This window comes from Mustela nigripes, chromosome 11 (genome assembly GCF_022355385.1).
Source record: "Mustela nigripes isolate SB6536 chromosome 11, MUSNIG.SB6536, whole genome shotgun sequence".
Classification (NCBI taxonomy): domain Eukaryota; kingdom Metazoa; phylum Chordata; class Mammalia; order Carnivora; family Mustelidae; genus Mustela; species Mustela nigripes.
The window spans coordinates 27820266-27837167 of record NC_081567.1 but is presented as its reverse complement, the minus strand read 5'-3'; the positions used below and the strand labels follow the sequence as shown (position 1 = coordinate 27837167).

The window sequence follows — 16902 nt, the reverse complement described above, 5'->3', positions numbered from 1 at the left end:
GCCTCTGTGCCCAACATGGGGCTCAAATGACCCTGACATCAGGAGTCTCACGCTCTTCCAGCTGAGCCAGTCAGGTGCCCGCACGTCTAAACTCTTGATTCTGAGATTGATTTTGACAATTAAATTGATTTTTTATCTGCTTCCTAGACTCCAGCACAAACAGGAATCCAGACTCAGCCTCAGACAGCAGCAGCCACGCTGTCCTCGGGCTTAGCCCAGACTGTACCTCAGAAGCAAGACACTTTCACGCCACATGTGCTCAGTCAGCCTCAGCAAGTTAGAAAGGTAGGTGAAGGCAGCGGGTGACAGGCCGTCGCTGACACGAGCTATCGTCTGCTCAGCCATCGTGCAAGTGCCTGCAAAGCAGTCTCCTTGTGAGAAGCACCTGTCTGTTCTGTGTGATGTGCCCCTTCCTTGGGCAGGCCTGAGGGGCCATAGCCTCTGGCTGCGGATCACCCAGTTGTTTGGGGAAGAGAGTTCTTCATTACTGAAAGAGAGCTCGTCTTAACAGTTATAAGCCCCTTTTCCAAGGAAGAGTTTCAAAAGTGTGTTATTAATCCTCATATGTAGGATTTTCTGGGGTTTAAAATAAATTTATTTTCAAATTAATATTTTTTGGAGGTGAAAAAAGTGCTTTTCCCTGGGAAGAGATGTTTGAAGATGAAAAAGATACTTTCTGAAAGGTTTACCTTGAGTAAGATCTCTGTATAGGTAAGAGTCACCATCTTGCAGATTAAGAGCCAGAAGACCCAGGTCTGCTCGTTCTGGCTCCCCACTTCCTACGTGGTTGGCCTTGTGCAAAATTCACTTACTTTCTCTGAGTGTTATTTTCCTTGTCTTTAAAATGACGGTGTTGGACTAGGGCTCGGTAACTTCTGCACATGTTCTACCAAGAAGTTCTGATGTGAAGGCCCCAGAAGCTACCAAAATTCCCTCCTATCCAGTAGGTGGAGCTACGTGCACATCTCCTTGCCAGGAAACTCTCAAAGGCCTCAAAAATAGGTCTTACCCTTTTATTTTATTTTATTTATTTTTTAAAGATTTTATTTATTTATTTGACAGAGAGAGATCACAACAAGTAGGCAAAGAGGCAGGCAGAGGGGGAAGCAGGCTCCCTGCTCAACAGAGAGCCCAATGCGGGGCTCAATCCCAGGACCCTGAGATCATGACCAGATCTGAAGGCAGAGGCTTAACCCACTGAGCCACCCAGGTGCCCCTATTTTATTTTTTTAATTTATTTTTTAGAGGGGGCAGAGGAAGAGGGAAAGAGAGAATCCTAAGCAGGCTCCATGGCCAGCACGGAGCCCAGCATGGGGTTTGATCTCATCACCCTGAGATCGTGACCGAGCTGAAATCTAGAGTTGTACGTTGAACTAACTGAGCCACCCAGGTGCCCCAGGTCTTAGTATTTTAAAAGTTGAGAATTCTTGGTCTCGGAATCTTAGTCTTCAGCATAAAAGATCTTGGATAGTTAGGTGTACCTATAGACGTGGTCCGGGGGGTGTGAACTGTCTGGGCTAAGACCACTGGAGCAATAGACAGAAACAGTAGTCATTTGTGCTCTCTTCCAGAATCTCCTCTGGGAAACGCAGTGTGCAAGGAGTTATAGCTGCGCATTACTTACTGGGCTCAGAATAACATTTTAATTTAGTGATAAGCTTAGTGAGTATTCCAGATGTCCAGACAGTTTGATTTAGAGAGGAAAGGGAAAAACAGAGTATAGACAAGATGAATAAAGGCTTATTCACTAAGTGTCCAAATACTAGAATTAGGGGTCATTAATTCCAATTTAAAGGAAGAAATTCTTGTACCAAATATAAGGAAATTCAGTTTTTCCAAAGAGGAGTACACTTACTTATGGAACTCCCCACCCAAAGCACTTGTCCCGTTTGGAGGGATATTTAGACACACACATAAATACACTTTCCCGCTTGAGAAATATACATGTATATTTACAACAGAAATACAGGGCTAAGTTTTTCTTTTTCAGAATACGGTACAAAGTATATTAGATCTGTTTATGTGTAAATCAGTTCTGTGAAATACAGTGGCAAAAGCCCACTGTGGCCATACATCTCTAAAATGCCATAAAAGCTTTGACTCATAATGGGCCAGACACGCACTGGGCCGTTGCACAGGAGGGAATCCTCACCGCACCCCGACAGAAGTTAGCTTCTCAGACTTTAAATGGGGCCTCACAGGGATCTGGAGAAGTTTTGAGAAACTGGAAAAAAGAGTGTGGCCACAGCCCGGGTGGCTGTTATGGTCAGCTAGAAAGGGGGCCAGGTGGTGGCAGCAGGTTCGCGTGCTGGCCAGAGGGGAGCTTGTTACCGTGAAGGACTGAGGAGCCAGGAGTGCGGGGGCTCGACCAGGTGTGGGCGTCCCGGCCCTGACTGTGGCAGAGGGCGGGAAGGGGGGCTCAGCACGGAGGCTGTGCCAGTTTTCCAGCGATCGATAGCAAGGGCCCGGGTTAGGACAGCAGAGAACAGAGGCCTGATTCAGGAGGCATTCCGAAGCTCCGTGAGCGCTGAGGGCAGAAAGCGCAGGAGACTGACGGCTCCATTCAGCAAAGTTTTAAAAAATAAATGAAGGTAAAACCAAGAATTATTTTTCCTCGGCAGCTGGAGGTGGTGGAAGGAAAGGCAAAGTTTAGTTTGGAATATATAGAATTTGAGATGTCCGAAATTTATGCTTATAAGGGTTATAAATGTGGCTGTGGCACTTGGGAGCAAGGTTGGAAAAGAGGAGAGGTTGTGGGGTTGTAGCTGAATCGTGAACATTACGGCCATGGGAGTAGATGAGATCATCCTGGTGAAGAAGAGAAATTAAGCTTTTGTTTAAGAGAAAAATTACACTGAGCAAATGCTGATTTCCCAGGAGGTGTGGTCCACACCACCCTCAGAGACAGGCCACTGAGTAAAGGGACAATTGGTGCTAGAAAATGAGGGTTGGCAAACGGTGGCCTTGGGACCATGTCCAGCCCCTGCCTGTCTCTGTGGATAATATTTTGCTCCAACCCAGTGCCACCCATTTATTTCTGTATTGTCGAGGCTGCCGCAGGAGAGAGGAGAAACCTGGGGCCTGCAGGCCCTAGCTGGATACCTGATGACTCTTTCCAGCAAACATTTGCTGACCCTTGTCCGAAAACGTGGTATTCTTTGGTCGGAAGAGGAAAAGAACACACTGAATGGAAAATATTGGTTCTTTACAGGTTTTCACAACCTCCGCGTCGAGCGCCGTTCTCCCCTACCCGAGAGCACCCGCCCCAGCGGCCCAGCAGCCGTGTGTTACTAAGACTCCCCCCAGCGTTCTGCAGCCCAGAAGTGCCCCACTGCCCTCCCTGCAGAACGGACCTACCACCTCCAGCAAGGTAATGCCATGAGCACGGAGCAGCAGCTACAGGACGTGCTTGCTGGCGTCCAGAAGCATTCCACGCCCCAGCGTTCTCACCCTGGACTGTCCGCATGCGTGCGACAGAACAGACTACTGTGGTGCCCGTTGTGAGGGGCAGCTTAGCTCTTAGCACAGTAGAGGTGGCCCTTCCCACACAGGATGGCACCCTGGCAGCCATGCAGGTCCTAGGTCCTGGGGCTCCCCCATGCTGAGGGCAGGGCCCTGCCTGGCCAGGAGCTGACGTGTCCCTCCCTCTGTTTGCCTCAGCCCGGCTCACCCCCGCCACCCCAGCCGTGTGTCGTCCAGCACTCCCTGTTTGGGAGCCCAGTCCCCAAGACGAAAGACCCTCCCCGCTACGAGGAGGCCATCAAGCAGACACGCAGCGCCCAGTCCTCCCTCCCAGAGGTGAGTGAGCCCAGCGGCCACATCCACGGGCTTGCATCTGGGGAGTCACCCACACACGGGTCCTTTGTTGAAGACGTACTTGCCGCAACAGAAACACAAATTTCAGAGCCAGGAGCCTTGTTTGCACTTTAAATGCTGTTTTTTTTAATTGAAGTAGGGGCAACATACAATATTACATTGGTTTCAGGCGTACGACACAGGGATCGACGTTTATAGACGTTATAGAATGCTCAGCAGTGTAAGTGTGGTTCCCCTCTGGCACCACAGAGTCACTCCGAGGTCACTGACCGTCGCTGTGCTGTATTCGGGAACCGGACATTTGTACCCTTCATCCCCTTCTCTTTCACCCGCCCCCTCCGGCAACACCAGTGTTTGTGGTTTTGAGTCGGTGTCCGTTCTGTTCGTTTGTTGTGCTTTTTAGATTCCACAAGTCAGCGAACTCAGCCGGTATTTGTGTTTTTCTGACTGACTTCTCTTAGCGAAGTTCCCTCTCAGTCCATCCCTACTGTCACAGAGGGGAAAGAGACTCTTTATTACCGCAGAGTAATACTCCTCCGTGTGAGGGAGTGTGTGCAGCATGCCGCCTTCAGCCCTTCGTCTGTCGGCGGACACTGGGGCTGCCCCCGTAGCTTGGCTCGTGGAAGTGACGCTGCGGTCACCACTGCGGTGCATTTATCTTTTTGAATTAATGTTTTTGCATTCTTCAAATAAATACCCAGAAGTGGAATTGCCGGATCCCACCGTCGCTCTAGTTGTCGCTTTCTGAGGAGCCCCCGACTGCTTTCCACAGTGGCCGCACCAGTTTGCATTCCCACCGGCAGTGCAAAAGGAGAATTCCCTTTTCTCCACAGTCTTGCCAACGCTTGTTACGTCTTGTCTTTGATACAGGCCATGCTGACTGGTACAAAGTGGTCTCTAGGGGTTTTGATACATAGTTCCCTGATGATGAGCAATGCTCAGTGTCTTCGAGCATTTCGAAGACAAGCAAGTGTCTCTTGTTCCAGCCTTGGCTTTAAAGTCTGGTTTTTTAAGTTGTTTTAACTTAAACTCAGTTAACATCTATTATCAGTTTCAGAGGTAGAATTTAGTAATTCAGCAGTCCATACCCCACCCAGTGCTCAGGACATCAGGGCCGTCCCTAACGGCCATCACCCGGTTAGCCCGTGTTTGTTTAAATATTGCTACATCAGCTTTTTTTTTTTTTTTTGCATTTGTATGGACTGTCTTTCTGTCCCTTCACGTCTGTATGTGTCTGTAGATCTGAAGTCAGTCTCTCATAGGCAGCATATAGGTAAGTCTTACCTTTTTTTCATCCATTCAGTAACCTTATGTCTTTGGAGCATTTAGTCTGTTTATATTTAAAGTTATATACTTATTGCCATTTTTTAAACTGTTTCTGGTTTTTGGTGTTTTGTTTTGTTTGGTATTTCTTTTCATAGTTCTTTTGCTTTTTTTGTAATTAGATGACATTCTTTGATGCCATGCTTGGATTAAACTTTTCCCTTTCATAATTTTCTTACTTCAAGTTATGGCCTTTTCTACTTAAAGAAGTTCCTTTAAGATTCATTGTGAGGCCACTTCAGTGGTGATATACTCCTCTGACTTCTGGTGGCCTGGGCAACTCTTTATATTTCCCCCAATTCTGAATGATATCCTTGCTGAGTATTCTTGGTTGTAGATTTTTTTTCCCTCTCACTACTTTGAATATATTATGCCTCTCCCTTCTGGCAAAGTTCCTGCTGAAAACTCAGCTTATAGCCTCAACTTTCCTTATACATAACTAGTTGCCTTTCTCTTACTGTTTCTAATAAACAGACTCTCTTTATCTTAAATTTTTTGACATTTTAATTTTTATGTGGACATCCTTGGGTTCATCTTGTTTGGAGCTCTCTGTGCTTACTGGACCAGGCAGCCTCCTTCTTCAGGTTAGGGAAGTTTTCAGATATTATTTCTTCAAGTAAGTTTTCTGGCCCTTTCTCTCTCTCTTCTCCTCCAAGGACACTTAAAATACGAATATCAGTGCACTTGTTGCCCCAGAGGTCTCCTAACCTATCCTCATATTCTCTCTCTCTCTCTCTCTCTCTCTCTATTTATTTATTTATTTATTGGGCTGTTAAGTTTGGATGATTTCCACTACCCTGTCTTCCAGATCATGCACCTGTTCTCCTGCATCCTTTAATCTGCTGTTGATTCTCTCGTGTGTGTTTTTCAGCTCCTTTATTTTATTCTTCAGCTTTGATTGATTCTTTTTTCTGTTCTCTGCTTCTTGAAGTTCTAAGTTCACCCACTCTTCTCTCAGATCCATTGAGCATCTTTATGACCATTACTTTGACTTCTTCATCAGGCAGACTGCTTCTGTTTCATGTAGTCTGCCTCTGGATTTGTTTCTGTGTCTGAGATAGGCCGGCTACATCTCCTGGTCTTAAAAGTGGTGGCCTGTGTAGAAGGCATCCTGTGAGGCCCAGGAATGCAGACCCCCCTGCTCACCAGAACTGGTCACTCCAGGGGTGTCCTCTGTGTGGACTGTGTGCACTCTGCTGTCGTGACTGGCCAAGACTTCTGTGGGTGTGCTGGCGGGCAGGGCGACAGCTAGCAGGATACAGAGAGAAGGAGGGTCAGAGCTGGCTCCCAGCAGCAGTTACATTCATATACAAATTATCCCCAGATCCCTGCTCTCCCAGCACTTGCCCTAAAAAAGTAAGTCCCCTTCACACACAACCTGGACACTTTCCAAACTGCCACTTCTGTGCCAGGTCTCACACCAAGTGATAAAAAGTACTGGCCCTTTAAGAGCAGAATCTCAGGTCCCTAGAGCCTTTTTTTTTTAAAGATTTTATTTACTTATTTGACAGACAGACATCACAAGTAGGCAGAGAGGAGGAAGCAGGCTCCCTGCTGAGCAGATGCGATGCGGGGCTCAATCCCAGGACCCTGGGATCATGACCTGAGCTGAAGGCAGAAGCTTTAACCCACTGAGCCATCCAGGCGCCCCTCCCTAGAGCCTTCTGGCCCCTGCCCCACTGATTTGCAAAGCCAAAGGTTTTGGGGGCTCATCTACCCATTGCAAATCCCCAGGGTGGGGTGCCCACCGTGGGGCTTGATCCCCCTGGATCCTCATGGAGGACTCCCACGCTCCCAGGTGACCTAGAGCACGGTGCCAGGGATTTGGTTCCTCACCGCGTCCCTGCCCCCCCTCCCTTCTCTGTGGGGCCTTCTTTAGATCTTTAGCTGTGGGAGAGAATTTTGTTAGCCTCCAGGTCATTTCAGAGTGAGTCTCACTATATTTAGTTCCACACTTGATGTGTCCATGGGAAGTGAGCTCAGGAGCCTCCCACTCGGCCATTTCCCATGCTTCTCCTGTAAATGCTACTTTAAATCAAAATACCGTGCACCGTGAAGACTCCCAGACAGTTTGGCAGCTGTGGAACCTTCAATTCCTACTTAATCAAACTCGAAGTTTTTCCTTTAAATTCTCCTTGGGGGAATGGGTCCCATGAAGGATAGATGAGGTGATGGGCCCCGGCATGTATTTTATATGGGCTTCTCTCTTTTTATTCAAGTACAATTAACACACAGTGTTCGATTAGTTGCAGGTGTACAATATAGTGACTACGTAATTCTATACACTTCTCCGTAATTCTATACAATTCTATGCTCATCCCCTTAATTTCAGCCATCCCCCCCACTCACCTCCCTCTGGCAACAACCAGTTCTCTGTATTTAGGAGTCGGTTTTTTTATTGCCTCTTTTTCCTTTGTTTGTTTCTGAAATTCCACATATGAGGGAGATAGCTTCGTATTTGTCTTTCTCTCCCTGACTGACTTCACTTAGCATTATCCCCTCTGGGTCCATCCTTGTTTTTACGGCAGAGTAGGATTCCATTGTGTGTGAATACCACACCTCCTTCAGGCATTCGCCTGTGGTGGACACGGGTTGCTTCCATAGTTTGGGTATTGTAAATAATGCCGCACTTTCCACGGGGGTGCATATCTCTTTACAAATTAGTGTTTTGTTTTCTTTGCATAAATACCCCGTACTGAGATTACTGGATTGTAAGGTAATTCTATTTTTAATTTTTGAGGAACCCCCATACTGTTTTCCACAGTGGCATCACCAGTTTGCATTCACACCCACAGTGCACAAGGGTTCCTTTTTCTCCACGTCCTCATCAACACTTGTTATTTTTAGCCATTCTGACAGGTGGGAGGTGAGAGCTCCTTGTGGTTTTGATTTGCATTTCCCTGATGATGAGTGATGTTGAGCATCTTTTCACGTGTCTCTTGGCCACCTGTGTCTTCTTTGGAGAAACTATTTTTTGTTTTGTTTTGGTTTGGTTTGGTTTTTTTTGGTATTGAATTGTTTAAGTTCTTTATATATTTTGCAAATATATATATCAGATATATCATTTGCAAATATCTTCTCCAGTTCAATAGGTTGCCTCTTTGTTTTGTTGATGGTTTCCTTTACTGGCAGAAACTTTTTATCTCGGGTGTAGCACCAAGTTTAATTTTGCTTTTGTTTCCCTTTCCAGAGGAGACATATATTAAAAAATGCTTCTATGAGTGATATGCAAGAAGTTATTGCCTGCGTTTTCTTCTAGAACTTTCATGGTTTCAGGTCTCACATCTAGGTCCTTAATCATTTTGAATTTATTTCTGTGCACAGTGTAAAAAAGGCGTCCAGTTTCATTCTTCTGAATGTAGCTGTCCAGTTTCCCCAACACTGTTTTAAGTTAGACTGTGTTTACTTGATTGTGTATTCTTGCTTCCTTTGTCATAGATTAATTGGCCATAGAATAGCTTTATATCTGGATTGTATTCTGTTTTATTGATCTACATGTGATCACTGCTGCCTGTGTAATATTGTTGCGATCACTATAGTTTTGTATCTTGACAACTGGGATTGTGATGCCTCCAACTTCATTCTTCTTCTTCAAGATGGCTTTGGCTCCTCGGGGTCTTTTGTGGTTCCATACAAATTTTAGGATTATTTGCTCTAGTTCTGTGGACAGTGTTAGTATTTTGGTAGAGGCTGAATTAAATCTGTGGATCGCTTTGGGTAGTGTGAACATTTTCACAATATTGGTTCTTCCACTCATAAACATGGACTGTCTTTCCACTTGTTTGTCATCTTCAGGTTCTTTCATAAGTTTCATAGTTTTCAGACTACAAGTCTTTTACTTCCATGGTTAAGTTTATCCCTAGGTATTTAACTCTTTTTGGTACAGTTGAAAATGGGCTTGTTTCCTTAATGTCTCCTCCTGCTACTTCATTTTATTAATGTATAGAAATGCAACAGATTTCTATATTAACCTTGTATTTACTCAGTTATCAGTTCTAGTAGTTTCTTGGTGGAGTCTTGAGTGTTTTTTTACATATAGTATCATGTCATCTGCAAATAGAAGTTTTACTTCTTTCTTTTCAGTTTGGATACCTTTTAGTTCATTTTGTGTCTGATTACTATGGCTAGGACTTCCAGTGCTGTGTTGAATAAAAGTGGTGAGAGTAGACATCCTTGACTTGTTCCTGATCTCAGAGGAAGAGCTGTTTCTCACCATTGAATGTGGGGTTTTTCACATACGGCCTTTATGATGCTGAGGTATGTTCCCTCTAAACCTTTGGTGAGAGTTTTTATCATAAATGGATGTCATGCGTTAGCAAATGCTTTTTCTGCATCAACTGATGTGATCATATGGTTCTTTTTTTTTTTTTTTTTTTTAAAGATTTTATTTATTTATTTTACAGAGAGAAATCACAAGTAGATGGAGAGGCAGGCAGAGAGAGAGAGAGAGGGAAGCAGGCTCCCTGCTGAGCAGAGAGCCCGATGCGGGGCTCGATCCCAGGACTCTGAGATCATGACCTGAGCCGAAGGCAGAGGCTTTAACCCACTGAGCCACCCAGGTGCCCCTGATCATATGGTTCTTACTTTCTCTTACCAAGGTCATGTATCACATTGATTGATTTGCAAGTATCAAACCCCCCTTTCATCCCAGGAATAAAAACCACTTGTTCATGGTGAATGATCTTTTTAATGTACTGTTGAATTAGGTTTGCTAATATTTTGTTAAGGATTTTGCATCTGTGTTCATCAGAAATACTGGCCCACGGTTTTCTTTTTCTTGTAGTGTCTTTTTTTGGTTTTGGTGTCAGGGCAGTGCTGGACTTGTAAAATAAATTTAGAAGCTTTCCTTCCTCTTCTATTTTGGATTAGTTTGAAAATAATAAGTCTTAACTCTTCTTTAAATGTTTGGTAGAAGTCACCTGTGAAGCCATCCGGTCCTGGACTTTTGTTTGTTGAAGTTTTCTTTTATTACTTGATTTTATTTCTTTGTAATCAGTCTGTTCAAATTTTCTGTCTCTTCCTAATTCACTTTGGGAAAGTGATATGTTTCTAGGAATTCATCCATTTCTTCTAGCTTGTCCAGTTTGTTAGCACATCAGTTTTCATAGTATTCCCTTGTACTCTTGTCTTTCTGCGGTATTACTGCTTCTCCTTCATTCGTGACTCTGAGTCCTCCTTTTTTGATGAGGTTAGCTAAAGGTTTATCTTAGTTGTGATTTCAAGGAAACAGTTCCTGGTTTCCCTGATCTATCCCATTGTGGTTATTTTTGTCTCTATTTCATTTATTTCTGCTCTAATCTTTATTATTTCGTTCTTTCTACTGGCTTTGAGCGTTGTTCTTTTTCTAGCTCTTCTAGGTTTAAGACTAAGTTGCTTGAGATTCTTCCTGCCCCTTGAGGTAGGCCTCCATTGCTGTCATCTTTCGTCTTAGAATAGTTTTGCTCCATCCCAAAGATTTTGGAGCATTATGTTTTCAGTCTCGTTTGTCTCTGGTTTGTTTCCTCTTTGATTTACGGGCTGACCCAGTCATTGTTTAGTCGTGCATTATTTAGCCTCCACATACCGTGTTCTTTCCAGATTTATTTCTCGTGATTAATTTTTAGTTTCATGCCATTGTGGTTGGAAAAGATGCATGATAGGACTTCAGTCTTTTTTAAATTTATTGAGACTTGTTTTGTCTGTGATCTATTCTGAAGAACGCTCCATATGTACTTGAAAAGAATGTATTTTGCTGTTTTTGAATGAAATGCTTTGAATGTGTGTTAGGTTCATCTAGTCCAATGTGTCATTCAAAGCCACTATTTCCTTGTTTTTGTCTGGATGATCTGTCCATTGATGTAAGTGGGGTGAGGTCCCTGACTATTAAATACCACTGTCAGTTTCTTCCCTTACGTGTGTTAGTAGTTTCTTTAGGTTTAGGTGCTCCCAGATTGGGTGCGTTAACTGTTTGCAATTGTTAGATCCTCTTACTCAGTTGTTGGCTTTATCATTATGTAGTGTCCTTTGTCTTAAAGTCTGTTTTGTCCAATACTGTAAGAATTGCTCTGCCAGCTTCCTTTTCACTCCCATTTGCAGGATAAATGTTTTCCATCCCTTCAGTTGCAATCTGCGTGAGTCTTTAGGTCTGAAGGTGGGCTCCCGTCAGCCCTGTATAGATGGACCATTCGGTCACCCTGTCCATTCGGTCACCCTGTGTCTTTTGATTGGAACATTTAGACCATTTACATTCAAACTAATTATTAATGGGCATGTACTTATTACCACTTTGTTACTTGTTTTATGGTTGGATTTTATTTCTCTGCTCCTTTCCTGTCTTGCTCTCTTCCCTTGTGGTTCGATGTCTTTTTTGAGTGAGCTGCTTGATTCCTTTTTCTTTCTTTTTTGCGTATCTATTACCAATTTTTGATTTGTGATTACCATTAGGATGAGAGATAACATCCTGTGCATATAGCAAATATATATTAAGTTGATGGTCATTTAAATGTGCATCCATTCTGAAAGCACTACATTTTTACTCCTCCCCCTTGCACATTTTATGTACATGATGTCATACTTTTACATCCCTTTTTTTTTTTGGCCATTCCCCTGTTATAGGTATAATTGATTTTACTGCTTTTGTACTTTAACCTTCACACTGGGTTTTATAGGATTAATCTAGTTTCATTATGTTTGTATTTACCTGTGAAATTTTTCCTTTCCTAATTTTCTTCCTCCTCATGATGGCCTTTTCTTTCCAAAGAAATCCCCTAATGTTTCTTGTGGAGCTGGTTTAGTGGTGATGAAGTCCTTTATGTTTTGTTTGGGAAACTCTTTTTCTCTCCTTCTAATTCTCTGAATGATATCCTTGCTGGGTGAGTATTTTTGGCAGTTTTTTCCTTTTAGCACTTGGAATATATCATACTGATGAAGTCCCAGAACCTAAGTCAGGTTCGGTGGGGTGAGGTTCGGAGCTGATGACTAAAGAAAGAATTCTTAAGACATCTTTGGTGCAAAATGGTGGTTTATTAAAGCACAGGGACAGGACCCGTGGGCAGGAAGAGCTGCTGCCCCGGGTTGTGAGGAGTGGCTGGTTATATACACAGGAGTTGGGTAGGTGAGGACAAAGGGGTGTCCAGAAGGGCTATTGGGGCAAAGAATACTATCAGGATATTGAAGGCCTGGTTACTATCAAGTAAAGACAATTGGGAGTCTGGTGGAATGTTACATTCCTGCTATCAAGCATCCTTGTTAATGAGATTTAGGTTTAGAAGACATTTAACTTTATTTACTTTTCCTTCTACCTCCGCCTCCTTCGGTTTTTTATGGAGGGGAGGGTGACATTAGGGCTTGAGGAACTGAGTTCTGTGTCTTTGGAAATTGGGCTATTGATAAGGTAACTTCTTTGTTGTAATCTCAAGGACATTTGCAAACCAAGGGGGACTCCTGTCTTGCAGGATTGGAGCTGTTAACTATTTATCGTTTTAGGGCGGTCAGGGGTGCCTAAGGAATGCTACACATATGGAGGGGAGCGGATGAAGGGGGGGGCGCAAGGCGCCAGCTCTTGCTTTGTCCTCAGCCAGCCTCCTGCTCCCTCATCAATACCACTCCCTTCTGTGCTGCAAGTTTATGCCGACAAATGAGGGGAGAGTCACATGGAGTTTCCTTGGCATACAGCTGTTTACTCGGTGTGGTCTACACGGGCCTGCTTCCTTCCCCAGATTAAGGAAGTTTTTGGCTCTTACTTCTTCAGATAAATTGTGTGCTCCCTTTTCTCTCTCCTCTCCTTCTGGGATCCTCATAACGTGTCGCAGAGTTCCCTTACCCTGTTCTCACTGCTGCTGCTTTTGTTGTTCAGCTTGGTTGCTCTCCGTTACTCTGTCTTCCAGCTGCCTCATCCAGTCTTCTGCTTCCTCTACTCTATGATCGATTCCCTCTTGTAGCTTTTTAATTTCATTTATTGAATAGGTCATTTTCGGTTCTTTCTTATATGTGGGGATGCATTCCCGTCTCCATCTCGGGTGGTTTTGTGTACTAGGAAAGTCAGCTCCGTCTCCTGCACTTAAGAGCAGTGGCCTCGGGAGGGGGAGGTCCGTAGTGCCCCGTGCCTGTTCCCCAGCAGTAGCTGCTGGGGCGGGGGGGCTCTGACGTGTGTTGCGTGCATCCTACTGCGGTGGCTGAGCCGTGTTTGCCTGCAGTCCAGGCGGCTGCAGCGGCCCACTTTGCCTGTTGTGGCAGGGTTTGATCTCTGGGCTGTTACGGGACCAGACCAGGGCAGCCTTGGGCTTGTAGTTGGAGGAAACCAGATCCCTGCCCTCAGCCCACTTGCCAGGGCTGTGGTTGGACCAACCCGCAGGGCACTCTCCCTGCCTTGTCTCCAAGAGCCTTTCCTTGGTGGGTCAGCTGTCCGGTCAGAGGTTGGTGGGTCAGCTGTCCGGTCAGAGGCCTGCCCCTGCTTCCTGCTGAGGCTGCAATAGAATTCGTTACTGTCCTCTCTGCCTGGGGCAGGTGGCAGGGTGTGTGCGCCCAGGAGAGTGCAGAGCAGGGGGTGGTGTTCGCAAGGCAGGTGAGGGTGTTTGCCCTGGTGCCTGCAAGTGTCAGGGGTCCGGGCTCGGGCAGAGGAGGAACGGCGCCACCCCAGCCCGGCTCTTTTGCCCTTGCTGAAGTCTCCCAAAGATCACTTCCTCCCCAGCACAGGTTCTGAGATCAGGCAGTCAGTCTTCCCTTACACGCCAGGTGCTTTTCAAACTGCTGCTTCGAGGCTGTATCTCAGTGGGTAGTCTGGCAGGGTCTTTAAGGATGGGGGGGGCTCCGTTTCCTATGGCCATCTGGCGCTCCCCGAGCTAAGCCCCACTGGCTTCCAAATCTTCCCAGTGCAGCTCCCCTGGGGCTGGAGTGCCCGATGGAGGGCCCTCTCCCTTCTCGTGCTTGTGGTGTCCCTCATCTGCGGCTGGTCTCACTGGCCCTCCTGCGTCTCGGCCTCCCCGCTCTCTCCCGTGTGTCCTCCTGTCTGCCGCTCGCCGCGGGAAGGCTGCTGTGCCCGCCGTCTTAGTTGCACCGCCGTGGCTGTTACCTAGGTGTTTCCGTGGGACAAACCACCATTTTCCCAGAAGTCCTCTGCAGGTCCCTCTGTTCTAAGGTCTCCGTATTTGTCAGGGTGGCATGAAACGACCTTGGCCCTGGCTGGACGCCAAGAGTGCTCAGCCCCCGCCTCGCCCGGCCTCGCCTCACTCTTGTCCGCAGCCCTCTCCGCTCCGGCGGGCAGCTTTGCTAGCATGTTGAGCAAAGGCCCTTGGAAGCGGACAGGCCTGGGGTCCTCCTGAGTTCACCGTGTGCGTAAGATGCCTGCCCGTCCCCCGAGCCCACCCGGGGGCTCCCCATTCTCAGATGGGAACAGAGCTCCTGGCTGGCCTGTGGCGGGCGCCCAGCAATGGGAACCTCGTGCCCACCCCCACCCCCACCCCCCACCCCCGAGCCTCTCTCCGGGTCTCCCTGCCCATCTAAACCGAGCACGGGCACTTTCAGGAAGGAACCCCCGCCTCACCGAGGCTGCCGCGGGTGGGCGTCACGGCGCTCCGCGGGCCCTGCGAGCAGAGGACACACTCGAGCCGTCCCAGGAAGAGCGTTCGGCGCCCGCAGCAAACGGGGCCGTCAGCCCAGCTGTGCCGGTGCCCGAGCTCCCACGTTCTCAGGGGGGACTCGGTGTGGCCCGATGGCTTGTGTGCCAAGAGCTGTCGACACTCTCTGCAGCAGGCCCCGGCCGGGCCGGGCCCTCAGCCGGGGAGTGTCTCGCTGACCCACCTGCTGGCCTCGGGGAGCAGCCACAGTGCGTGTCCGGTCTGGCGCCCTTGCCCAGGGCGGGCAGGGGTGCTCGGCAGGGGGCGGGGGGGGCCTCCCTGAGGGCGGGGGCGCTTGCCTTGTGCTTCGGGCCAAGGGAGCGGCACTGGGGTCGGTCACGAAAGGTTTCTTCAGGTCCGTCCTCAGCAGGGGCCCTTCTCTGTGAGGGAAAAACCAAATTTCAGGAAGAGTTGGAAACACGTACACGAAGGATGGGAGAACCAGTGGTGCTGAACCAGGGGGCCCGATGCAGGACTCAATCCCAGGACCCTGGGATCATGCCCGGAGCCAAAGGCAGACGCTTCACGACGGAGCCACCCAGGCGCCCCTTAAACTGGCATTTTTAGAGAAACAAAAGGTAGCACTCCTCCTTCCTAACCTGGTTCTCAGAACTTCTCAGTCTATAACATGGAGCAACACCAGAGAACGATGACGTCACTTTAATCTCTGGTTCGTGCTTGTAGGCGGAGGGAGCCCCGCTCTCCATCCGGGGCTGGTCGTCTCTATATAGCTCTGCGCATCAAACTCCAGGCATCCTGAGGTTTTTCAAATACGTTTACTCAGACTTCCAGTTCCACTGCTGGCGAAGGAACCTACCAGCGCTATCAGCTGTACAGCCTGGTCCTAAGACAAAAAGCAGGAACATGGAGGGCCTGGAGAGGGATCCGATGCGGTCACAGTCTGATGAGGAGTCCGCGCAGGGGAGGGCGAGAGAGCGTCACTTCGCTCTTCTGCTGCTTTTACTCTGGCGTCAAGCTAAGTGGTGAGGTTACTGGCAGAAAAACCAGAGCTTTTATGCCCCAGGAAGTCAGAGAGCCGAGTTGAGATCAACCTAAGAGGGGAAGAACTAGAGGGGAGATCCCCAAATTGTCTGCCCACACCTCCAGCAGACCCCTCAGCCACACTCTGTGGTCCTGGAAGCTGAGCTACAGATAAAAGATGTGAGCTGTGATTGGAACTTCTACCCAAAAAACATTTTGAAAGGTCATTAAGTGCCTGCTGACACACAAGAAACCACTAAGGGCGCCCGGGTGGCTCAGGCCTTAAGCGTCCGCCTTCTGCTCAGGTTATGGTCCCGGGGTCCTAGGGTTGATGCTGCATCGGGCTCTCTGCTCCGCAGGAAGCCTGCTTCTCCCTCTCCCACTCCGCCCGCCTGTGTTCCCTCTCTCTCCGTGTCTCTATCAAATAAATAAAATATTAAAAAAAAAAACAAAAAGCCACTCATGTGAGAAAAATAACAGAATACAGAGGCTTCACAATTTGATATCCATAACAGGCATTCCTAACGTACAGTGTGCAAATAAGAAAATGCAGTCCTCTCTCAAGGGCAAAAGGCAGTCAACTAAGACCAGCTAATCCGGATGTTAGAACTTGCAGATAAGGACTTTAAAACCACTAACAATCCGTGAGGTAAAGGAAAATATATTCATAATGAATGAAAACTAGCAAATATAGAAATGATTTTTTAATGAAATGGAAAAAATAAAATGAAAAAAATTATGGATGGTCTTCAAAGAACGGAGGCGACAGTGAAAAAGGTAAAAAGGCTGTAGGTAGGTAAAAGGTAAAATTTAGTCAATGAACTTGAAGATAAACCAATAGAATTTCTCCAGTCTAAATAACTAAAATGTTTTTAAGGAGCCCAGAATGTCAGCTAAGATGGGCACGAGAGGAATCTGAGAAGAGAATGAGGCAGATAAAATACTGTAATAAAGGTCAGATTTTTCACCAGTGTGATGAAGACACGTTTATAACTTGGAGATGCTCAGTGAACACCAACCAGGACAAACAGAAGGCCTAGTCCTACCATAGTCAAATTACTGACCGCCGAATTAAAGAGCAGATCTTGACAGCATGAAACGAAACACAGTGCACACAGGGTAACAACAATTTATGATTGACTTTTCATCAGAAACTACCAGAATCAGAAAACAGTGGAACAAGATCTCT

General features: G+C 46.8%; 1 protein-coding gene across 4 annotated transcripts in view; it reads left to right on the top strand.

The window, feature by feature from the left end:
- The window catches only part of MRTFB (myocardin related transcription factor B), a 188357-nt gene that overhangs the window by 157897 nt on the left and 13558 nt on the right, over positions 1-16902 (top strand). For all 4 annotated transcript variants that reach the window (XM_059415289.1, XM_059415288.1, XM_059415285.1 and 1 more), the window contains 3 exons: positions 148-285; positions 3212-3370; positions 3661-3798. In XM_059415289.1, the coding sequence (XP_059271272.1) occupies positions 148-285; positions 3212-3370; positions 3661-3798 (435 nt within the window). The remainder of the gene's footprint in view (positions 1-147; positions 286-3211; positions 3371-3660; positions 3799-16902) is intronic.